Below are 20,740 nucleotides of genomic sequence, written 5' to 3'. Positions count from 1 at the left end.
GTGAAATGAAACAAAACTGAAAACCATCATGGACCACAACCTAAGATTTGACCTGCAACAAAACATACAGGAAAATGAAGACACAGTCTGGGTATGGCTGACTTGCACGCCTCTTGTGAGCAAGGTCCCCAGCCACACAAGGCCTGGGCAGATACAGGAGACGGTCATCTGAGGGGTAGAGTCAGCTGCCCTCAGGCTCAGGCCGTGAGTAGAGTTGAACAACTAAATCAGGTAGCAGCTCCAGTTAGCCAGTGTGTAACAGGAGAGAGGGAGGAATCCGTGCCTCAGCCTCTGCTTGGAGTTTCTGTACAAATAACACTGATTCAGGTGAGAATTCTGGACAAATATGCAAAATTCTGTCATTTGCCTCAGCCAAACCTCCCATCAGGAAAAGAAGACAAATTCAAGGAAGTCCAGATGCTCATAACATAAGCGATACAAAGAGATTATTCTCCACTGCTCTCTAAAGATATTTGTTCCAACGACACGTGAAGTAGCTTTGCTCTATTACAGCATATGTTGAAATATGCAGATCGGATATACTCCTACACAAGGTTTACAGAAGAAAAACAGACCAAAGTTTCACAAAGTGATTTTAAAAGTTGTCTGGAGTCCTTTTAATGAGATCACAGTGCTGCAGCCTGCTTCCTTGGCAATATCAGACTCTTCTGAAGTCGGTGACAGCTATCAGCACCCATGTGGTGAAGCAGTTCGCTTTTGTTTTATTCCCTGACTTGAAGTGCATGCTCAATTAAGAATGCTCACTTATCAGAAATTTCACAGAATCACAGAATGGTAGGGCTTGGAAGGGACCTCTGTGGGTCATCTAGTCCAACCCCCCTGCCGAAGCAGGGTCACCTACAGCAGGCTGCACAGGACCTTGTCCAGGCAGGTCTTGAATATCTCCAGAGTAGGAGACTCCACAACCTCCCTGGGCAGCCTGTTCCAGGGCTCCATCACCCTCAGAGGGAAGAAATTCTTCCTCATGTTCAGACGGAACTTCCTGTTCTTCAGTTTGTGCCCATTGCCCCTTGTCCTGTCGCTGGGCACCACTGAAAAGAGTTTGGCCCCATCCTCCTGACACCCACCCTTCAGATATTTGTAGGCATTTATAAGGTCCCCTCTCAGCCTTCTCTTCTTCAGGCTGAACAAGCCCAGCTCCCTCAGCCTCTCCTCATAGCAGAGATGCTCCAGTCCCCTCACCATCCTTGTAGCCCTCTGCTGGACTCTCTCCAGTAGCTCCTCATCTTTCTTGAAGTGGGGAGCCCAGAACTGGACAGAGTACTCGAGATGAGGCCTTACTATGGCAGTGTAGAGGGGAAGGAGAACCTCCCTCGACCTGCTGGCCACGCATCAGTTCCTCTTGACAGTAAATGTAGGTTTGAAGATCAAATGGGGGTGAGGATGACTGCAAAAAGAGCATAATGATGCCTTGACAATCAGAAAAAGAAAAACAGGACTGACAACCGAAAGATTCATTTTCATGACTAAGGTCATTATCTGAGGTCTGCACTGTGAGACCTGCAATTCTAACTCATGTGGGAGATGGAAGGAAAGGTACAGCACAATTAGATGATTTAGAAAAAATATTATCTCTGATGTTAACACTAAGCAGACAGTTGCCAAATACGACACAGAGTAGCAAAGGGGAGATTAGGTAAACTGAGTTCAATAGATAAAACTGGGAACAGGCAGCAGAGCCTAGAAATCAGACTGTGCATGTTTAACATTTAAATCAAGAAATTCCATGGAAACAATCCAAAGAGCTTCTATTATTGTCCACAACCCAGATTTACTCTGGTGTGGGTTGTCAAGATTTGGAAACTTTTCTACTTTCTATCTTCTTTTCAGTCCTTACACTGAACAAATATATTTGTGAAGGGAATGAACAAACGTATTTGTGAAGAGAAAACACATTATTTACAACTTACTTGAGCTTGCTTGTGTATTTTAAAAGTATGAAGAGTTTCTTGGTAGAAAAGCTGGTGATAAGCCTGTAGGTCAAACCAAAAGTACACACTGTTCTTCCACAACTAGAGATGAAAAATACTGTAAGTTATTGTTACCCAAATATCACAGCTTTATAAAAGATTGACTTTCCAATGCAAGTAATTATTTGGCTCCATGGCGTCAGCATAAATCAAGCTCAGTTTAAGATGTATTTAATCTTCTGTTGCATACTGGCAGAAGGACAACATATTTAATGGCATCGTCACTGTGATACTGTATCTTTTATTACATCATTTATCCTTAATTTGCCATTAAAATTGTTAACATTGTAGTTAACATTTGAAGAGCAACCACATTTCAGTGGCTTAAAGCCAGCACTAAAGAAGAAATGCTGATAATGGACATGCAGAATTTGTGCCATGGTGAAATAGCATTTTGCATCAATAACCAAAACAATTCAATATTGTGTACTTGACATATGTTACTGAGACTATCATTACATTTTTATTACATGCATTTCTGAAGCACAGCCTTGGCCTCATTTCATAAATTCAGACAAACATCAAAAGGCCTTTTAGAAGAAGGAGTCTAGGTCTTTCCCAAGTCCTCTGTTTTAATCATGTACTTATGGGGTTTGAAACTTAAAAATACCCTGAAACCCCTATCACTGGACAATAAAGATAGGGCCAGGGAACTTTGCTCCACAAACTGTAGCCTGCCAGACCTGGCATGTGAGTGAAATAGGCTCCACAGCTGTAGACAAAACCTTAAGGAAATAATTTTCAAAGTTGTCTGCCACCTGAAAAGGCTAGAGGACATCTGGACGGGTGCCTATCTCTGGCGAAAAAAGAGGTTACTTTTATTTAGATTTCTATCTATACACATTTAACATTTTTAGCTGAAGGTATTCAGCTTTGGAAACACTTGCTCTTGCCTTCTGGTAGCCAAAATCATTTCTAGCTACTGCTGCTGGATTCTGGGTTATGCCAGCGGTGAAACAGATGTCCATCTTGATTGCATTCAAATCTCCCCGAAAGACGCAAATTTTCTGCAAAGCCACTAAACACTGACTCAGATTCATAACTTGTTCCAACCAATCCTCAATTTACACCCAGCAATGAATGATGGATCTGCTGACTGCAGAGAAGAAATAGTGTTATGTTTCTCAGAAATCCAAGAAGCTTCGTGGAAGCAGAAGAACGTTTTTAAAACGTTGGAGATTTTGGACATCATAAACCCAACAAGTGAGAAGGAGGCAGATTATCGTGAGTAATAGCATAGCGGATTTTCCATCTTTTTTAAAAATGTTTTTGTGGGTTAAGACCTCATTTTTTCTGCCAAGTTAAAGGCTAGTTTTTAAAAATGATTAGTCTTTTTTTATCCCTGATGATACAATCAGATTTCCAATAGGTTTGAGACAGTTAGGATCTGACAGCTTGGTTAAGACTTGTCATTAGTTTGAATATACACAAGAACAGTTTATTGTTGTTGAGGGATTGGAGTCTCACAAGTAATAATTCATCCAGTCATCAATCTGTCTTTCTGCTGGTGGTTTTTTTTTTTTCAGTCTGGCTGCCCTCTATAACTTGGCATTCATTCAATTGTGGACTTAATTATCACAGGGTAGGAAAATGCTCATACCTTATTCCCTGACATCTCACAGAAGTGTGTGAAGTAGTAGCCTGCTCTGTTCTCCAAATAAAGAGACTGCAGCATGCTTTCCATATTTGATCCCCTTAAGACAACACTGCCAGCAGCGCTTTTCCCCTGGACAAATAAAATATAGTTATACAGCAAGGAATAACAGGCTTTCATTATTTTCAAATGTCAGTACATTGCAATGGAGGGCCATGCAGTATGTTCAATTAGTATCTTCATCCCAAGAAACTAGACTCCATTTGCTGCTATATATGCAATTGATCATAGCTCTCCATACCATTTTCCCACCAAATATTCACATCCAATGAAATAAGTCTGACTGCTGAAGGTGTGCAGAGTGCAAAATGACCATAGCATCCCTTAGGTAGTTCCTCAATACTTGAAACAGGAAAACAAACTTGGCCTTAATTCTGTCATTAACTCTTTACCTCTGAATCTGGTGAATTCCAATGATACTTGACCATGTCACTTAGCTGTCAAAAGTTCTCTCAGCTCAGGCTACTGTGTTTTGAACCAACAGAAGTTAACAGGTGGTTATTTGGTCAAGCCTCAAAACGATTAAATATCATGGAGCAGAAGATATATCTCCTAGGGTTACACCATTCACATCAGCATCAAAATCATGAGCATTTTAGGGGAGAGGAAAACCATGCCCCTTACTGTGGCTAGCTCCTGGAGCATTTGCGGAAGAGTACATCCATTTTGACAATGCTCACAGAGAAACCTACAAACTACTAAATTAGCTTCTGAATATCGCAAGAGAGAATCTTCAGCTGACTTGCCATTTCTGATAGCAAACATGGGAGCAGATAAGTGTGGTGGCTGACAATTGGCTTCTTTCCAAACAGTAACAGGGATGGAGAAGGGCAGGACAAACCCAGACTTCTGAAGCAGATCAGGAAGATCGCACTCCCCAGTACGAAGTTAAACTATGGATCCCTGCATTCTCCTTTGCATCATATTTGTGATGGCAAATTGTGGGGTGCTGACTGTGGGTTCCACTCTAGCCCTGTAAGTGTAAAGGGACAGTATTTTCCTCCCTCAGCCAGAAGGAAACTCTGCATGATGAAGGTGTATAAAAACTAATATTTCATGGTGTGAACATTTGCTTAATGTAATTTTCTAAATGCAAATGTCCTCTAATTGCAAAGACTAGCCTTTTCTTCTGTCAAAATTAACAAAGAAGTAAAATTATTGTAGTGAAGTGATAAAGTATAAGTTTGATGTGAAAAACAAACAATCATCATGCTCAAGTGATCAGCAAACTCCATGCATATGTAAACAGGCCCAGATTTCATAACATGGGGTTTTTTTTAGTTCTGAGGCCATGGGTACAAATACCTCTTTGAAACAGCATACTGTTTTGAGACCATTCCACAAACATGAAAAGCTTTGGATATATTTTAAATTGCCAAATCTTGACATCTATCTCATGTGTTCAATTTGTCATCATTTTAGCAGTTATTGATAAAACGTTCTTCTGTGCAAGCTGTCCCTCCTGAGGTTTGTGGATTGAGGGCCTGCTTAGCAGTCAATAATGCAACAAAGAAAAAAATGAAGTACACAAGCAATAAAGAGGAACTGTACAAGTCAAGCATTTTCCTCTTACAAATTTTACTATTTTAATGACTTTCTAGGACAGATTCAGTTTTCACTGTAAGTCTGGTATACTTTCCTAGGCAATGATTCCACTGAAGCATTTACCCAGTGAGTTTTCCATAATAGCCTACTGAACACATGGTCACCATGGAGAAGATCAACTTTCTAGTGAAAATAAACCTCTGTATGTGCCATGATTTCCTATCAAATAGGTGACAGATACCACACAGAAAATACTGACATTCTAATTATACCTCTGCATATGGCATTGACAGTCACATAATCAAACCAATTTCTCCCCATCATTGACTACTTCCCCTTTAACACTACAGAATAAAGTGTTTTAACTCATGATTCAAGACAACTAAAATTTTCAAGCACTACTTACTGGGAGCAGCTCAGCATAGGTGTACTTTCTATGACCCTGGTATTTTGAGTCTTCGGTGTCATCCAAATCTAAGCAATGAATCATGGCTCTGCTCACTGACTTCGGCCTGGATCCACAAACAAACAACATTTTCAATACCTATTTAAGAAAAAACTAGGACTGCTTATCAAACACACAGCTAAGAAGTGGCATGAGAGAGGTAGAATGACAGTGAATAGTAGAGAAAAAAGTACATGGAGTTCAAATTTATAATAAATGAAAAAAACATAAGAGGAATACTTTTTCATGTGGCCCTATGGAAATCACTGACACAGCATATCTTTGAGGGCAAGTGCTTGAGGCAGGTTAAAAGAATAGAATATCAACGATTATACAGAGAGGGTAAAACACCTGTATTTGGAGAAATAAACCCTTTTGTGCTGTGGCACAAACAAATGAGAAACTAATCAGCCAGGGAGGAATTCTCCATGCATGCAATCTGTACCATAACTGTGCTTCACTAGGCAGATCATTATATTTAAGAAAAGTATTCATAGAAACAGTAGGATCTAAAAGCCTTTCATAAATATTTGAGGTATATTAATGTGCAGAAAGGTGTACAAAGGACTTTTGTACTTACCACTTTCTACTGCTTGAAATGTCATCCCTTTGTGGACTTTGACTTGATGGCAGGGTGGGTGACAACCTTAATGATCTCTTCGAAGCGTCATTTGGTGTAGCTAGTTTTAACACTGTTGTCGGTGAGCTTGTTCTACTTTTCTACAAGACATAACAAAACCAAGGCAATTCCAATTATTTTTCTACCTTTGTGTTTTCTTAACATGTTCTCATTAACTGCTCAAATATATTTGAGGGTTTGCAGGACCACTTTGCCTTGTCAATCACAATATGTAAAACTGCAAATTGCAGAAAGCTTCTCTGAATATCTTGCAAGATTTTTCAGCACACCTTAATGACCATTATAGCTTAAAAATTACACTTTTAACAGGCAGAAATGTTACATGCACTTTTTGTAGAATTACAGAGGATGTCAAGTGAAGAGCATGTGAACACGTTTTGTGAATCTTTACTAGGATTACCTTAACTAGCTTACTATAAACCAGGAATCTAAGGCAGATACAACCACTCAGATTAAGAGAGAAAAGGGGCATTCTGCCACACCATGACTGACTTATTTTGAACAAAATCATGCTATGACTTTTTTGGAGATGCCAGCTGCATTCAGTGTCCTCAGAAATTCACCCAGGTTGCTCTTTCTAAGCTCTTGCAAGCACACTGGAACTAGAAGATTCAGAAGTCCATATTTCTTGCAGAAAAAAAAACCAAACCAAACCAAAACAAAACAAAAAACAGCAAGAAACAGTCCATCAGTTGATTCTGTGAGGTTCATGGGTGCCAGGTCATAGTTTTCTTCAAGTAATGAACTCAACAGGGGCTGGAAAACCTGCAGAGTTAGAATGCTGTCTGCCTGATCTAGAGCTAGTCTTGGGTCATGAGCACACCTTGTGAAGCCAGAACTGGTCTCTGTAAGAGGCAGCTGCTTCTGGCTCCCATTCCTGCTGTGATCAGCAGGAATCTGGCTTCTGAACTCGGCTTCTTCTGAACAGGAAATCTTTCCCACTGTTTCTCCTCTGTTATCTCCATGAATTATCTTTATTAAAAATATAATTGTAGACTGAAACTATCCAACTCAAAGTAACTGAGCTGTGTGTGAAGAGATCTGTGACAGCCCATTCAGTTCTTGACACTGGAACCACAGTCTTGATTCACGTTCTCCAAGTACCTTCTGTCCTGAGGCTTAAAACCATGTTGTTAAAAACCTGCAGCTTTCTTTGCAGTCACCTTTCAAATTCAGGCTCTCAAGGAAGAACAGAGCCAAAATTGAACTGGGCACCTGCAAGCTACATGCTGTTAAAAGGTCTGTGCTGCGTGGCTCATGGGCTTCTGTAGAAAGCAAAAATGAAGTGTAGCTGATTAAAGGACTGTGGTGATAGAATCTTGAATTTCTAACAACCAAGTACCATATCCGTGTTCCATAGAATTCAAGGAGTTTTATAATTATTTGAGATGGGACAAGGCTTTGTTTTTCAATGTTGTGATCCTACCTACCTGAGGAAGGGAAGGTGGTGTCCTAGATATGCAAGACTTAGGTGTCAGCAGTAGCAATGATACCATTTGTGGAAAAGGATCAACGTCGACGCTTGGTCTCTCTTGGCATGTGTGCCAGAGCTTCAGTTTTGCACTGGCAGTTTCTATTGCTGTGGAATGAGCGACACAAAATCTGGGACCCCTAGAGAAAAAAAAAAAAGCTAGTAAGTATAACTTTCCCAAAACATGAAATACTGGGCTATTTGGCTTCCCCCCCCCCCCCTCCCCCGTGATGATGTTTACTGTATCAAGATATGGTGCTATATGCACTTAAAATTAAAAATGTTAGTATTAAAGGTATGTTTAGACATTGCACCCTTCCAAATCTAAAATCAAGCAACACATAAATAAACTTAGGTTGCAAATTCTGCACCATTATGCAGTTGCCTTTGTATGAGTCTGCAGTAGGATATGCTCCATCCATCCTACAGCAAAGAATAGGAAAGGATTGTAGGTCACAGGACAAAGCCCATAACTCTCTTGAGGTTCCACAACAAAGTTCACAGTTCCAGGTATTCGTTTACGCCTGCAATTTCTTAATCCCATTTGGGGAGGAGAGATGACCTTAAAAAATTTAGTATCTTTTGGAAACAGGTTAGAATTTGTATCCTCACTTAAGTTGTCAATATGTAAAAGACATTTTGTATGACAGACATTGAGCAGTAAAGTCTCAGGTTCAAATTCCACATAGATGTATACACAGAGAATCCTCAGAAACTTGAGAACAGCAATATGGGAAATAGGTTTGGACAGAATTAACCTCCTACGCCTGGAGGAGTTTCTCTACCCTGCAGCCTAAAATTTAATTGAATGGTATCCAAGGCAGCAATACACAAAATAGCTCAAGTGCTCTGGCAGTGAAATAACAAGGGCTCGGTGAGGCAGACCTACCTGGCTTCTCAGCAGGTTGTAGTGTAGCTTAGGCTCAGCTGAAAATTCAGAGGCAATATCTGCTACTATTTACAATGACATTGCTTCCCATAATTGCAATGGGATAAGTGAGATGAAATAAACATAACAGGCTTATCAAAGAAAAGCAAAATTTGTTAAACAATAGAATCTTAGTTCATGTTCATTTTTTCCTACCAGTAAAGAAGTAGAGGTTTCACTACTTCGGGCTGAATCCATCTTAAATGCTTTATATTCCATCGATCTCCATGTAGTAGATCAAGTCTGAGTAACACTTCTGAACTGAGGAAATAGTCTCCACTGCTCAGCAGGTAGAGTTTTTTCATCTTAGTGAGTTGCCTTGAGTCAACAAAAATAGCCATATAAGCATGTATCAGGCGCTATACAGAACCAAGTACAGTTCATCCTACTGGTTAAACTGCTGTCATGCAACGTGCTTTTAATTGCAAGTGGCAGAAGCCAAGACAATTTTTCTGCAAATGAGAGACAGGTTGTGTATAAGATAAAATGTACAGTGCCTTAGAATAGACAATCTGAATCCAGCAGAGCCATTCACTGAAGCAGTTTATCATACTGAATGCCCTACTTGTGTATTTAAGTTCTTTTATTCTTTTTTTTTAATTTCTGTTGCCATCTGTTTTCTAAATCTCTTTCTAACAAAGCCTTAGTACTACGGCGATTCTGACTTCATGTAGGCTTTGCAAACATGATTCTGTGAAAAGAGTTTTATCAGCTTCAGCAGAGTCATCCCCGACTTACCTTGTCAGGACACTCATGATTACTTTTATTGTGTCTGTTCTATTCAAACATTACAATTAATTCTGAAATCTCATTGATTTCGCTGGGTTACAAGTATTAAAACAACGGGAATAACTGTTAAATAATGGGAAATACCTTTGCTGTCTTGTCGTGTCCTTAAGAGTCTTTAGTCTTTCAATGTCCATCCAGAGCCACCAGTACCTCTCCCCAAGTGTTCCTTTAATAAACTTCTTGAACCTTTCAAACTCCTGTCTGCTGCCTGCCTCATAAGTCCTGTGAGTAATACACCAGGCAGCCCTACGGTCTGCTCCATCACTTTCAGAACCTGATCTTAAGCTTACTTCTTCAGCATCTCGTTCTCTTACATGTCTCTTGGAGTCCGAGACAGTAAATGGAGCACTTTGGGAAGAGAGCGACTCTGCAGTACCATGAGCAAATTCATTGTTTGCTAACTCGTGTATAAACACTTCAGGCTGTTTGTGGAAGTCCACATCACTCTCAGTGTCAGCAGCTGGCTGGTGGGTCAGTTGTGAAATAGGTTCCTTCATTACAAACTGAGTGTAAGTTGGTATAAATTCTTCTGGTATCTGAAAAGTTGCGCTTTCCTGTCCATTTTCTTCTTTTGCTGCACTCTCCCATTTTGGGTCTAGATAAACTCTTAACAGAGTGTGGGAAGAAGGTTCAGCAATGGCCACAGAAGAATGATCCTCAGTCTCTCTGGATCTCTGCCTAGTAATGTCAGCTTTTGCTGATGCTGTCCTTGAAGGGGAAAGGATATTCCGTTGACAGCATTCCTTAGACCGTGAGTCTGTTTCTGCATTAGATCAGAAAAGATCACTGAACACCCTTTTGATTCAGGACTGTTCTCTTGCATATCAACATTTCCAAGTTAAAAAATGAAACTTTTTAATATTGTGCTGCTGCAGAACAATCAGACCATGTCACACTGCAGAGCAGGGAATAGCAGAGGTCCTTCTGCTATTGCTATCTGGCTAGAAGCTCAGTCCCATGACTCAGAAACTCATTCCCTGTTGAATTCCAGCAGAGCAGCAAAGTTCAGGAGCAACTCCCTCTGGAGGCAATTGTCTTGTTTACTCAGCTGAGCATCCCAGGTCCTCAGCACATGTTAAGCCACCTTCCTGTGCTGCAAGGCCTGGTTTGTTCCTGAGCATTGGGTCATAGTTTGATCAAAGTCACAGTATGTAGCAGGACTGGGTTTTGTTTAGGCATGAGGAAGCTAGTAAGTGATAATTCTTTGTCTACTTACGTTGATCATTGCTAAAGACTAAAACATCAAACAGGCCTCTGTCAGTTGCGTGAAATCTTGACATATATAGAAGTGCGACAAAACACATGGTGATGTCAAGGGCTCTGGAAACATTTAACAATCCTTCAGACCAGTCTGCCACCCAGAAATGGCTCCTTTCTATTTAGACATGTTTCCTAACCAACAAGTTCAAAACAGTGACCAGACCTGTTTTTTTGGCCTACACTGCTCTATTTAATTGTTTTACCCGACTCCTCATTGTCCCCATGCTATTAAGAGTGCAATGCCATCCTCGTCTGCTGAGAAAGAACGTTACTGCCTTAACTTGCTCAAATATCTTTTCTACTTCCACCAGACTTTTTGCAAATTGAGTACTTCTGGAGCATGTTAGCAAAGATGACCTTGACTATACATACTGCTTAGCCAGGTTAATGCTGTACAACTCAGTCCTGTAAAACTGACCGGAACAACTACAGATATTGTGAACAGCAACAGAATCTAACTGAATGTAAAAAAAAAAAAAAAAAGTCATAATTCAGTTGTGACTCTGCTGTATCTTTGTATCACTCCAGTGTTTAAACTACAGAATAAACTGAATCTTCTGTATTTCCCGAAAGCTAAGATGTAGGCTTTCAGTACTTAAAGGGGGCTTATAAGAATGGTGGGGACAACTATTTAGCAGGGCCTGTTGCAACAGGACAAGGAGTAATGCTTTTAAACTAAGTGAGGGTAGATTTAGACTGGATATAAGGAAGACATTTGTTATGACGAGGGTGGTGAAACACTGGCACAGGTTGCCCAGGGAGGTGGTAGATGCCCCATCCCTGGAAACGTTCACGGTCAGGTTGGATGGGGCTCTGAGCAACCTGATCTAGTGGTAAATGTCCCTGCACATTGTACAGGGATTGGGCTAGATGACCTTTAAAGGCCCTTTCCAATGCAAACTATGCTATGATTCTGTGATTCTGTGATTCTATGATTCTGTGAGTGCATCGGTATGTTCTCTCCTAGTACCTTTGAAGCCTGCTGAAGAATTTCAGTTAAATTTGACATTCAGACAGGAGTGTCGCAAATGGTTGTATTCTATAAGACTCATAAAAATTGGCACCCAAAAGGCCTTTAAGTGCCAAACATAAATACCCTAAGAAGATGGCTGCAACACAAATAATACATTATCAAATACCTAAAGAATCCAGACAAGAAAGTCTTTCAAAACACATTAAATGAAAAAAAGCCCCTCAGCTGAAACTTACAGACATCTGTGAGACAGAAATATCTAAGAAAAGAGGCTTCTACTATCACACAATTACCTGGCTACTAGCTCAAATTTTAATTTAATGTTGTGACTATAGAAAGAAACAAATCCCCATCTGAAGTCTAGGACACCATTCAATACTCAGAACGCAGAAAGTGGAGGTAGCAGCAATTCCTTGAAACGCCTTGTCTTTCCACCTAGTCAGACTTGTGTTTTAAATACTATGGCTGAGCCCCCGTTACTTACCCAGGAGGCTATCTTCTCCGCTTAATGAATTGTCTCTTTTATGCTGCCCAGGCAGATGCTGAATATCTTGAATTTGACTAGAAGCTACAGGACGCATAAATGAATCTGTTGTTTTCATGGATTCACTTGGTTTTGCTAGTGTAAACCAACCCTTTGTCTGAGAAACCGTAGCCTAAGAAAAGAAATGTCATAGAATAATTCAAATTTCTCTATTCATTGCAGTGTTTCTGAGAACAGAGAGCTTACTATCTGTAGTCATTTTGCACAGTCCAGTTGTACAGATTTCTGTAACGATAGTTCAGTTCTATTTCAGCTGTGTTATGACCCATGAACCTTCTTCTATAGTACAAAGAAATTTGAAAAGAAGAGATATTCAGAGAATCAGTTGTGCAATTAGGTTGTGACCTCAGTTGCAATAATTTAACCCAATGCATTCAATCTAGCTTGATGTTACACCCACTAAACATGCTTATTTTACCTGGCCAAGCGATATGTAGAACTTTTTCATAGTCAATGAAGTGTCATCTTCCTCAGGAGAGGGAGAAGCTGAGTCTCTCTTCTTTATCCAAGGATAATAGTCACTATCTATAATGAAATTAATACCAGTCTTGCTCCATTCTACCTGCGATATCAATTTAGCTAGTCTGAAATTAAATGTTGAAACAAGAAAATAGTTAATTTTAGCTTTTAGTTAGAGAAACAGTTGATTTTTCCATTAAATAGATGATATAAACCATGACCATGAATCACTACAAGGATTGTCATGATCTGTTTCATTATTTCACCCCTCATCTGCTGTCACATATATGAACGCTGGTACTGCCATTCCATAGTCCACCAGTTTTACAGTTGGTGGCCTGCTTTGCATTATCAAGCTTCATCAGTAAAACTGATTTCTGACAGGATGATCTTGCATGCATCTATGCAGTCCCAAGCCCTGCCAAGAAGCCATTGAACATTTTGACTGCTAAAATGGAACTACTTTCCCAGATTCCAGAAGCCCTGTGTCACCACCAGACCCTATGTTTCCTGGTTGCGGTATAAGCAACCTTCCAGCAGCAGTGCCACAGCAGTGATCATGCTAATCAAACTTTCAGATGATAACAACGCAGCTGGCACTGCCATGTTTGGCTGATTGCTGTATGAGGACTTCACTGTACTGAACAGCACTCCAGTGCTGCCTTGTGTTAGTGTGAACCTTGCAATGTTCAGAAAAAGGTAATCTTAGAACTATACGGCAATAATGAGGATGCTCTGGGTTCAAGAACTGTGGCAGAACTTACTCAGTTAAGTTAGAAAGCAGTACAAAACCAACCAAGGTGCATATGAAGGGAAGAAGAAGTCTATGCCTGAGCCTATGACCATGAGCTGAATGCCCAGTTTCGTTTGTCCTCACTATTTGAGGGCAAATAGAATTTCATTCTGGGGTTGGGCTGTCTTCATCTTTAAACACAGATTTCCCTTCTAGCATCTCAGCTTCTCTTGATCCTGATTCAGGAAAGCAGCTTAAACCACTGATATAAATGGAAATTAAGCACATGCTTAAAGTTAGTTTTACACCTTCTCTTAGGTAATTCTGCTTGATCAAGGAAATACTTTGCTATAGCAGAAGATCACATTTTTAGCGTTTCATAAGGCCGAGACACCTGTAAAGCAGGCTGCTACTAAAGGTAAAATGGGGCACACTTTCATGATTTTCTTATTCTTTGAACAGTTTTCCCCTTGAATTTAAGAACAATCTTCAGGATACTGAAAGTTAAAAATATTTTGAGAATTTTCACATAGACATCTATACCTCAGTAACTAGTCTGTCATTACAGTCAGCAAACACAAGTTTTGTGAACAATGTTGCCAGCCTGCCTCTCCTTTTAGGACTGCAAAAACGTGCTACAACTATCAGCATCTACACACAACCTTAAGGGATGAAGAGGCAGATCCTTCCAAAAAGCACACTAAACCTCCTGAACATCTGCTGAAAGGACATCTGGAAAAATACAGCAAGTGTATAACTGCAAATCATCCAACTAAGCCATGGCATCCCACAGAGAACCGTGCAAAAGGAAATCTGACAGTGGTACAAAACTAATAATTGAAATAAAAAGGACTGGCTGTTTTTGTTCCAAATAGATTTCACGGATTCATATCTTCCACTTACATGGCCTCCATATTGGTTAGAGAGAGATCACAGAATCACAGAATCACAGAATGGTAGGGCTTGGAAGGGACCTCTGTGGGTCATCTAGTCCAACCCTCCTGCCGAAGCAGGGTCACCTACAGCAGGCTGCACAGGACCTTGTCCAGGCGGGTCTTGAATATTTCCAGAGAAGGAGACTCCTCAACCTCCCTGGGCAGCCTGTTCCAGGGCTCCATCACCCTCAGAGGGAAGAAGTTCTTCCTCATGTTCAGACGGAACTTCCTGTGCTTCAGTTTGTGCCCATTGCCCCTTGTCCTGTCACTGAGCACCACAGAAAAGAGTTTGGCCCCATCCTCCTGACACCCACTCTTCAGATATTTGTAAGTATATATTAGGTCCCCTCTCAGCCTTCTCTTCTTCAGGCTGAACAAGCCCAGCTCCCTCAGCCTCTCCTCGTAGCAGAGATGTTCCAGTCCCCTCACCATCCTTGTAGCCCTCTGCTGGACTCTCTCCAGTAGCTCTTCATCTTTCTTGAACTGGGGAGCCCAGAGCTGGACACAGTACTCCAGATGAGGCCTCACTAGGGCAATGTAGAGGGAAAGGAGAACCTCCCTCGACCTGCTGGCCACACTCTTCTTGATGCACCCCAGGATCCCATTGGCTTTCTTGGCAGCCAGGGCACACTGCTGACTCATGGATAACCTGTTGTCCACCAGGACACCCAGGTCCCTCTCCACAGAGCTGCTCTCCAGCAGGTCCACCCCAAGCCTGTACTGGTGCATGGGGTTGTTCCTCCCCAGGTGCAGGACCCTGCATTTGCCTTTGTTGAACCTCATCAGGTTCCTCTATGCCCAGCTTTCCAGCCTATCCAGGTCACGCTGAATGGCAGCACAGCCTTTCGGTGTGTCTACCACACCTCCCAGTTTGGTGTCATCAGCAAACTTGCTGAGGGTATATTCCAACTCTTCATCCAGGTCGTTGATAAAGAAGTTAAACCTGATCCCTCAACCAGTCGTCCCAGTGCCCTGAAGTCCCTTTTGATGGCCTTGGGACTTCTCTCTGCTATCTCGTCCCCGCCAACCTGCATTACCAAGAGGGGGTAGTAATTAGAAGGCCGCACCAGACCAGGGAGTTTCTTCGCAACATCCCTAACCCGGGCCCCAGGGAGGCAGCAGACTTCCCTGTGGGATGGGTCCGGTCGGCAGATTGGGCCCTCTGTTCCCCTCAGAAGGGAATCACCTATGACAATTACCCTCCTTTTTTTCTTAGCCAAGGCAGTCGCAATATGTGGGGCTGTCTGACTCGTCCTGGGCAACCCCCTGGATGGAGCCTCACCTTCACCCACATCCTCTGTGGCCAGTCCCTCACATTCCAGAGCCCCGTATCTGTTGCTTAAGGGCAACTGGGCAGGTGAGGGAGGCCGGGAGGGGATTCTCTTGCCCTCCCGAGCAGGGACCCGTTTCCATTCCCCCCCATCTCTTAGGCCCCCTCTTTCTGCTTGGTGGCAAGAGGGTAGGGGGGTCTCTGCGTTTTGTGGAGCCGCTTCCTGCTGCCTCTGCCTCAGGGAGGGCAGGGTGCGGCTCCACCAGTTGATCTCCCTCTCACACTCCCGGATTCTCCTCAGCCTCTCCACTTCCTCCTTCAGCTCTGCCACCAGGCTGAGCAGGTCATTCACCTGCTCGCACCGAACACAGCCGTTGTCTCTGCTGTCCTCCGGTACGAGCGCCAAGCTCAGGCACTCCCTGCAGCCAGAGACCTGGACACCTGCGTTCTTGCGTGGGGCCTCCGTCTGGGTCCCCACACTCCTTCTAGCAAGAGCTTTACCACGGGTGGTAACCATGGCTAGAATATCTCCTGGATAGGCGATGCCCACCACTTGAGTTGCCAGGAGGGGCGTCTGCATTGCTACCGTCATATCTTATTGGAACAGAGATTCAGAAGACGGTAAACACTACTATTTCTGTCTGTAAAGGTGTAATATAATATGCAATTCATGGCCAAGGAAACTTAGAGAATAACAAGTGAAAAAAAGTCACTGATTTTACTTTCTCCAAGTCACTCAAATGCTAAAGTTAAACAGAACAAGGGGTGGTAGAAAACATATGAAGGGTAGTGTCAAGCTGAATTAGTCAGAAGAGAAAAATGTACAAATTTAAAACTGAGAGACAGCATAAAAGATTGCAATACCTGTATTCAAAGTAACAGTCGCTTTCTAGAAATGCTGGAAGCCTTTCTTTCTTAATCCACTCAATTGCTTGTTCTCGATCAAGACACTGTCAAAAAAGAAATGCCAAAGATTTGCAATATTCTTCATTTTTTTGTTATTGCCATGTAACTGATTCTCTCCACCCCCTTCTACAGAAGCATCATCTCAGGAGGACAAATATGCAGTGGTCACCACCTTTGTTATCCAACTGAGCCTTTTGCTGTGACAATGGAGTTAATTTACTTTCCTATTAACAGCGAATAAGGTCTAAATCTGATTTTACCTATAAAAATACAACTTCTTTAACAAAGAGTGGGTGGCTTTTCTTCAGAAATAATGTGTGTATGAGTCATGATTTTACTGTACAATTCCAAATGCAAATTAGATGCTTACAATTTTTCTGTAATAGGAAACTGCTAATTTTACTATCACTTTTATAAATAACCACTATTACAATTTTCCTCAAGAATCTGAAGAACAAAGAACCCTTAAATTAAATTGTAGTCCCAGAATGGGAGAGCTGTGTGTATTAAAAAAAAAAAAATCAAACAAAAAGCCAATCAGTTATCACCTTTCCTGCTTTTATGTTGGAGCGCTGCATAACTGCGTTGCACACAGTAACTCCTGTAGTGGCAACCAAAGTGCGTTATGAATCAGGCCCATAACACATTTCTGCTCAGACGGTCTAAGCATCAGCGCCTCGTCAAAGGAGAAAGGAAGGTGCCTCCAAAGAGTTGTTTGTGGAGTGGAAGGGCAGTGTTGAGCAGCGAGCTACACAGAGCCAGCTAACCAAAAAACGATGCCTAGGGCCTTGTACAGAGAGCAAGATCTCTGACTATGGGCCACAGTGATCTGCAGCTGTTTCCCTTAGAAACGACACTCAATATAATAACTTAATATATTTTTTTAAGAGCGTACTTTTTCCTCTCTTAGAGGATGACCTGTTTTATTTATCTGAGGTGCATTTTTCCTTCTAGTGAAGGTGAAACTGATGATTTGGAATATTTTAGTAACTCCCCTTGTCCATAAAAACAGGTGAAGTTTGGGCAAGGATGGATGCTACTTGCTATATCAAATAATCAGTTTATGTAGACTGCATTTGAAATTTTCTTTCCATGAGCTAATATTCCATTAGGGCCAAGGGTTATTTCTGCCTCATATATATCTGTAGGGGATTAAAAAAAATCTGAATTACTCAGAAAGTGGGTGGTTTCATTTAGAGAGAAGAAAATATTTCAAAATATGGAAAGCTTATGTTGGCAGTGGCTCATACAATGTAATTTGTGGAGATGGAGGCTAATTACTCCCAACCACAGAGTGTATGCCTCTTTTTGGTACTGACAAGCTTTTTTGAAATACAGAAGATCATGTCTTTATTACGGCATTTAATATTTATGTATTTACTGACTCACAGCCCAGTTTTTTATCTGAGTGATTCATAACATGTTCATGTCTGTACATGGCTGGTACACAAAATTATATATACTATCAGAAGGAAAGAATCTCTACTCTTTCGCCTTCCCCTGAGAAAGATGCTACATTTAATCTGATGGGTTTTGTTACCTTGGTTATCTTTCTTACCCAGTCAGACTTAGGCCTTGCTGGGACCTAATCCAGCAAAGCTTTTAGCACGTGTTTAAGTTTAAGCATGTGTTTAACTTCCCTTGATTAAAGTTAAACACACACTTGAGTGCTTTGCTGAACTGGGGTTTCTCTGAAGTAAGGTATGTGGGATGCCAGCCAGTTTCTTTCCATAGTTGTGATCAATTCTACCCAGCTCCATGGGTTTTTTTCTTAATATATTTTACGCCAAGTTGATTTTGACTATTGATGATACCTCCATATCAATAATTTGTGAGTGTGCATGCACACATGCAGAGAACTTTTGGTTATCTGTAAGTCTGTAACAGTCTGAGAGGGAAATAAAACACAGAGAAAAATACCACTGGATGTATTTCTTATGCAAGATGAGTTTAAATTCAGGCAGTAGCCTGAAAGGCCTACTAGGATTCTCTGATCATAGCTCATTTTCATTAGTAATGTGCCAGTGATGGCCAACCAAGGTGACTTTCTGTAGCAATGTAACATTCAAAGCAACTGTCAATCTCTTCAGTCTGCATCAAGAAAGTCAAAGCAAAGGAGGCAGCATCATCCAGTGCCTGAAAGATCAAATCCTATTTGATTTGAACTGAACTATGTGATGCAGTTGGTCTGGGATGACTGCTTCTGGTTCAGTCATAGTGTAGTACAATGAATGAAGCTGACTTCTTTCACCTTGTGTAGTTGCAGTAACAATTTTTGGCATGCTGTTTTGCAGGCTGCTTTGAGATGCCAAGTTGAACTGGATGAGGCATCTATGTTACCTATTCAGCAAAGTAGGAGTCAAAAATATGAAGAAACATCACACCTTCTCCCAAAAAGGAGAAGAAAGTGTACTGAGGCATATTGTTCCTCAAAAGACAATAATGCTTCTTATCTATGGAAAATGTCCCAGAGAAAGTCATGTGTTCTTAAATAATACAGGAGCCCTGTTGCTCCAAACTACATAAAAAATGCAAGTAATATTGAAGATGAGGTGATGGCTTTGAATTTGTCAAGGCCATCCACAATCCAGTGATGTGGGGTTATCCCAGAGAGCAATATTTGCTGCACTTGCAGAAGCACACAAGGTTTCCTCTGTTGAATCCTGAGAGCAAATAAGAAATTGAGAATAGCTCTTCTGCTTTTATACTCTCAAGCAAAGTATTTGTGAAAATAATGATTTAACATGGTAGGGATATCTGTGAGCCTTGTCCTATTGTAGCATTTGTCCATTTAGATGCAGATAATTGCAATCTCACATTACTACCATTATGTTAAACATCATTGCCTTTTGACCTCTCCTAACACTGTTTTCTTTTCTGAAAATCATTAAGCTCATACAGGGCAAAGCAGCAGTCTGTTACAACTCCCTGCTTTTCTCTCAGCTTTCCAGCTATGACATAATTTAGAGCAGCCGCCTCTAAAAATGTAGCAAGACCTTAGACCGGCCTTGAATGAAATGAACTGAAGTCACATCAGTCACACCAGTGCAAAGTAAGCAAGAAAGGAATAAACCAAGTATCCCAGTGAAATATTTTTTTCTCCTCCAAAGCTGTTGTTTAAAGGTAATCTCCCACAACTAATTACACTGTCTTGTAGTCTCTCAGGTGCGTATGGTGCTTCAATTCCCAATTTTAACCTGCCTAATTTGATGCTGAAGAAAGCCCTGAAAATAAACAGGTAAGAACAGCAAAATTGATAGTGTCCAAGCAAGTCTGAAACAAGAATTTTCTTCTAAATTCCAACCTATCTTTTCATTAATTTAGCTTTCTAGTTGCCAAAGATTATTTTCTCTGGCCATTTCAATTGATGCTAACCATGTAAATCTTTTGGGAATTAATGGAAGAGAGACTTATGTGTTGCCAGACCACAGATGAGCTCATAGCCACACAAGGAAATTAATTAATAAGGAAAGACTGAGACGCATTAGTTTCAGTCAATTTGCACATTCCCGGGATCACTAGTAAAGTAACTGTTGTCATAATATTTTTTCTTTTAATATTAAAAAGTATTCAGACCACACAACTGAATCCTGCCCTACAGAATCTTCAAAATTCTGTGCTACAGGATGTACATCTGTGATTCCATTCACGTGTCTGGTAGACACATGTGAGTTGCAGGGCATAATTTGGCCCATCATTATGTTTTCCTAACATAAATTAACATTTTTCCCAAGCTACCAAGCCAAAGACAACAATATCTACTGCCAGTATCTCTATAGTAAGATCTAAATATAAACTCAGGGGCTATAAGATGCTTACCATAGTGTTGTAATTTGGATCAATATTGAAGGTTGGAGAAGTGCTGCACATTTTGGAGAGCTGCCCATCATTCTTTGCTTTCCTTACAACATCACAAATGGGGTTTGGAGATTTCTGATCATGTAGAATTTTTTTCAGCTCACTTTCCAGGCGTTGTGGGGCATCATTAACTACTTCAAAAACCCCAAAGTCAGAGTTAAACTTAACTGGCTGGGCAAAAGTCTACAAAAGAAGTTTTGAAAGTTTATAACATTGTCATAAGGGAATTCTTTCATTCAAGAAAGTTACTTTTTGTAGTATCATAGAAGAGAACCATATAATAGCTTGGGTTGGAAGGAACCTTTAAAGGTCATCAAGTCCAGCTCTCCCTGCAGGGAC

At 41.0% G+C, this 20,740-nt stretch overlaps 1 protein-coding gene across 1 annotated transcript in view; it reads right to left on the bottom strand.

Annotated features, from left to right (window-relative positions):
• RGS22 (regulator of G protein signaling 22) overlaps positions 1-20,740 on the bottom strand; it is a 64,673-nt gene that overhangs the window by 31,195 nt on the left and 12,738 nt on the right. Inside the window, exons 4-14 of the mRNA XM_075417225.1 lie at positions 20,363-20,584; positions 16,502-16,587; positions 12,659-12,824; positions 12,181-12,352; positions 9,548-10,226; positions 8,831-8,992; positions 7,706-7,886; positions 6,216-6,355; positions 5,597-5,702; positions 3,592-3,717; positions 1,932-2,033 (exon numbers count right to left, since the gene is read on the bottom strand). Coding sequence (XP_075273340.1) covers positions 1,932-2,033; positions 3,592-3,717; positions 5,597-5,702; positions 6,216-6,355; positions 7,706-7,886; positions 8,831-8,992; positions 9,548-10,226; positions 12,181-12,352; positions 12,659-12,824; positions 16,502-16,587; positions 20,363-20,584 — 2,142 coding nt within the window. The remainder of the gene's footprint in view (positions 1-1,931; positions 2,034-3,591; positions 3,718-5,596; positions 5,703-6,215; positions 6,356-7,705; positions 7,887-8,830; positions 8,993-9,547; positions 10,227-12,180; positions 12,353-12,658; positions 12,825-16,501; positions 16,588-20,362; positions 20,585-20,740) is intronic.

The sequence above is a fragment of the Opisthocomus hoazin genome, chromosome 3 (assembly GCF_030867145.1).
Source record: "Opisthocomus hoazin isolate bOpiHoa1 chromosome 3, bOpiHoa1.hap1, whole genome shotgun sequence".
In the NCBI taxonomy this organism is placed as follows: Eukaryota; Metazoa; Chordata; class Aves; order Opisthocomiformes; family Opisthocomidae; genus Opisthocomus; species Opisthocomus hoazin.
The sequence above is the reverse complement of the archived record's forward strand: the minus strand, read 5'-3'. Positions and strand labels throughout refer to the sequence as shown.